The 2,398-nt window shown below is 51.6% G+C and overlaps 2 protein-coding genes across 2 annotated transcripts in view; one reads left to right on the top strand and one right to left on the bottom strand.

Moving 5' to 3' along the window:
• The window catches only part of LOC103390470 (protein phosphatase PTC7 homolog), a 10,983-nt gene extending 10,635 nt beyond the window's left edge, over positions 1 to 348 (bottom strand). The window contains exon 1 of the mRNA XM_008326343.3: positions 44 to 348. The gene's annotated coding sequence lies outside the window, so the exon portion shown is untranslated. The remainder of the gene's footprint in view (positions 1 to 43) is intronic.
• A 350-nt stretch (positions 349 to 698) lies between these two features.
• prnpb (prion protein b) overlaps positions 699 to 2,398 on the top strand; it is a 2,476-nt gene continuing 776 nt past the window's right edge. Inside the window, exons 1-2 of the mRNA XM_008326342.3 lie at positions 699 to 846; positions 1,266 to 2,396. Of these exons, the coding sequence (XP_008324564.1) occupies positions 1,273 to 2,396 (1,124 nt within the window). The 5' untranslated portion in view covers positions 699 to 846; positions 1,266 to 1,272. The remainder of the gene's footprint in view (positions 847 to 1,265; positions 2,397 to 2,398) is intronic.

Raw genomic sequence — 2,398 nt, 5'->3', positions numbered from 1 at the left:
GCCGCCCCCCCCCCTACCCGGGCCCCCCCCCACCCCCCCCCCCCGCCGCCGCCGCTGCTGCTGCTGTTTCTCCCCTTCTTTTCCTTCCCTCGCTCCTGTCCTTCACAGGTTCCTACGTCGTACGGTAAAGCCCGGGCCGACTGTCGAGCTTTATTGTCCGTCCATTTGACAACGACTTCCCTCAAATGGTAGCTGAGCCGGGATCAGTTGTTCTCATAAACACCATCAACTACCGCGGGTCTAACAGATGTTTAGGTCCGATGGCCCCTTCATTAACGCCGTTCCTCCGCGGAGGATTCTGCTTCCCAACATGATTCCTCTCCGCCCGAGCAGTGCACCGGAGTGAAAGCATCCGCTTCATACGGGTGTGTGGGAGTTTACGCGAACGACGTCACAACCCGAACTGCGTTTAACCAATGACAGAGTCGCTGATCTCAGATCTGCTGCTCAGGAAGGCTGGAGGACTGGAGACTGACGTCAGGGACCGTTGTACTGCGAAGGGTTTAGTTGTGCGCTTGTTATATTCACAGTGATGGAACGGATACACTGTGAGGTGGGGTTGGTGTTACCCACAAGAGGGCGCCAGACAGAAAAATAAAATGTTATGGAAATAATTCCCACTAATTTCTAATCGAGCTAAACAATTTTTAAAAAGTTTTTCGTCGAAATTGTATTTTTCCAGGGAACGGCCACTGTTACAGCCACCCCGCCCCGCACACGGCACTTGCTGTTTATTAAAACGACCGCACCTCCCTTCACAGAGACCCACCCCATCACAGATCTTATAACGGAGCAGAGGACGCCACAGCACACTTAACATACAGTCGAGGGAGGGTCATTTTGACGGTAAGAGAGCGATAAAAAAATAATTATATTACTGACTGTCTGATTATTATTGATGACTACAAAACAGCAGAGCTAAACCAACACAACACCGCTCATAGTCGAGTTTTATCGCCGAGTTTATACTAAACGTAATGGATGCGTGTAATATAATCGCTGTTACAGCCAGTGTACGGACACATATAAAAACAGAGAGGCCTGTTTTTAATGGTGCGCGTCTCTATGGGATGGATGACATGTTGATTTATCGATCGATCATATTGGTATAATAATGATCGCGCAATGTCTCGGTGATACCTTATGTCTTTTAAAATATTATTTGAAACAATCCGATCAGTCACTGAAAATACTTATATTATATTTGACGATGTTTTGATTTTCTGTGATCATATCATTTTGATCGTTATTTATTTGCTCCTCAGGGTCAGGATGGGCAGGTTGTGTGACGTTGCTTCTGTAACCTTCCTCGTAATATGTCTCCTGAACACTGAATACACATGGGCCAAACGTGGAGGCGGATTCAGTAGCAGCAGCAGCAGCAAGAGAACGTCTTCCACCAGCAACAAGGGGGGCACGCAGTCAAAACCCTCCAGCTCTCAGCCTGGACGGAAGCCCCAGACCCCGAATCGAAACCCAAACCCATATCCTGCCGGTGGGAGTTACCCTCATCCTGGGGCAGGGAACACCAACCAAGGAGGGTATCCCAAGCAGAACCCTGCAAATTATCCAGGCGCTGGTAGTAATCCCAACCAGGGAGGAGGTTATCCTGCTGGAGGTGGTTATCCCAACCAATACCCAGGCAGAGGTGGTACCAACCAGGGAGGATACCCCAACCAGAATCCAGCTGCCGGTGGTTACCCAGCAGCCGGTGGTTACCCAGCAGCCGGTGGTTACCCCAACCAGTATCCAGGCAGAGGTTATCCAAACCAGTACCCAGCAGGCGGGGGTTACCCAGCAGCCGGTGGCTATCCTAACCAGTACCCAGGCAGAGGTTATCCAAACCAGTATCCAGCAGGTGGTGGTTACCCGGTCAGAGGGGGTAATACAGGTTGGGGTGTGCCTGGCTCCAATCCTGGGGGTTATCCCGGCGGGTACCCTGGTGGGCAACCAAATTGGAACCCCAATAACAAGATCCTCAGTCCTCGTTTTGGCGGTGGCTACGGATACGGTGGACATGGAATGGGAGGGTCTCCGTTTTCCCATTCTGTGAATAATATGGGATACAAGCCCAAGTCGCCAAGTTTCGCCAAGAAAGCCATGTTGGCGGCGGGTGTCGGTGCTGTGGCAGGAATGGCTGTTGGATACGGACTTGGCCGCTTCCCTCGACCGCATTTCTCGTTCCGTAGCCCTGAGGAAGAGTACTACTACAACAACTACATGTACCGACGCTACGGCACGCGCTCCACCGATGAAAAAGACTTTGGTCGTGACTACGAGTACAAGCCTCCTCCACGGGCGGAGACCTACGACAGCTTCATCGACCGCTGTATGAATCAGACAGAGAGCAGGAGCAGCAGCAGCAGCAGCATTAGCAGCAGCAGGCATAACAACCGCC

Source organism: Cynoglossus semilaevis, chromosome 14 (assembly GCF_000523025.1).
Source record: "Cynoglossus semilaevis isolate Cse_v1.0 chromosome 14, Cse_v1.0, whole genome shotgun sequence".
NCBI classification, from domain to species: Eukaryota; Metazoa; Chordata; class Actinopteri; order Pleuronectiformes; family Cynoglossidae; genus Cynoglossus; species Cynoglossus semilaevis.
Note: the sequence above shows the minus strand (reverse complement) of the source record. Positions and strands in the feature narration are given on the sequence as shown.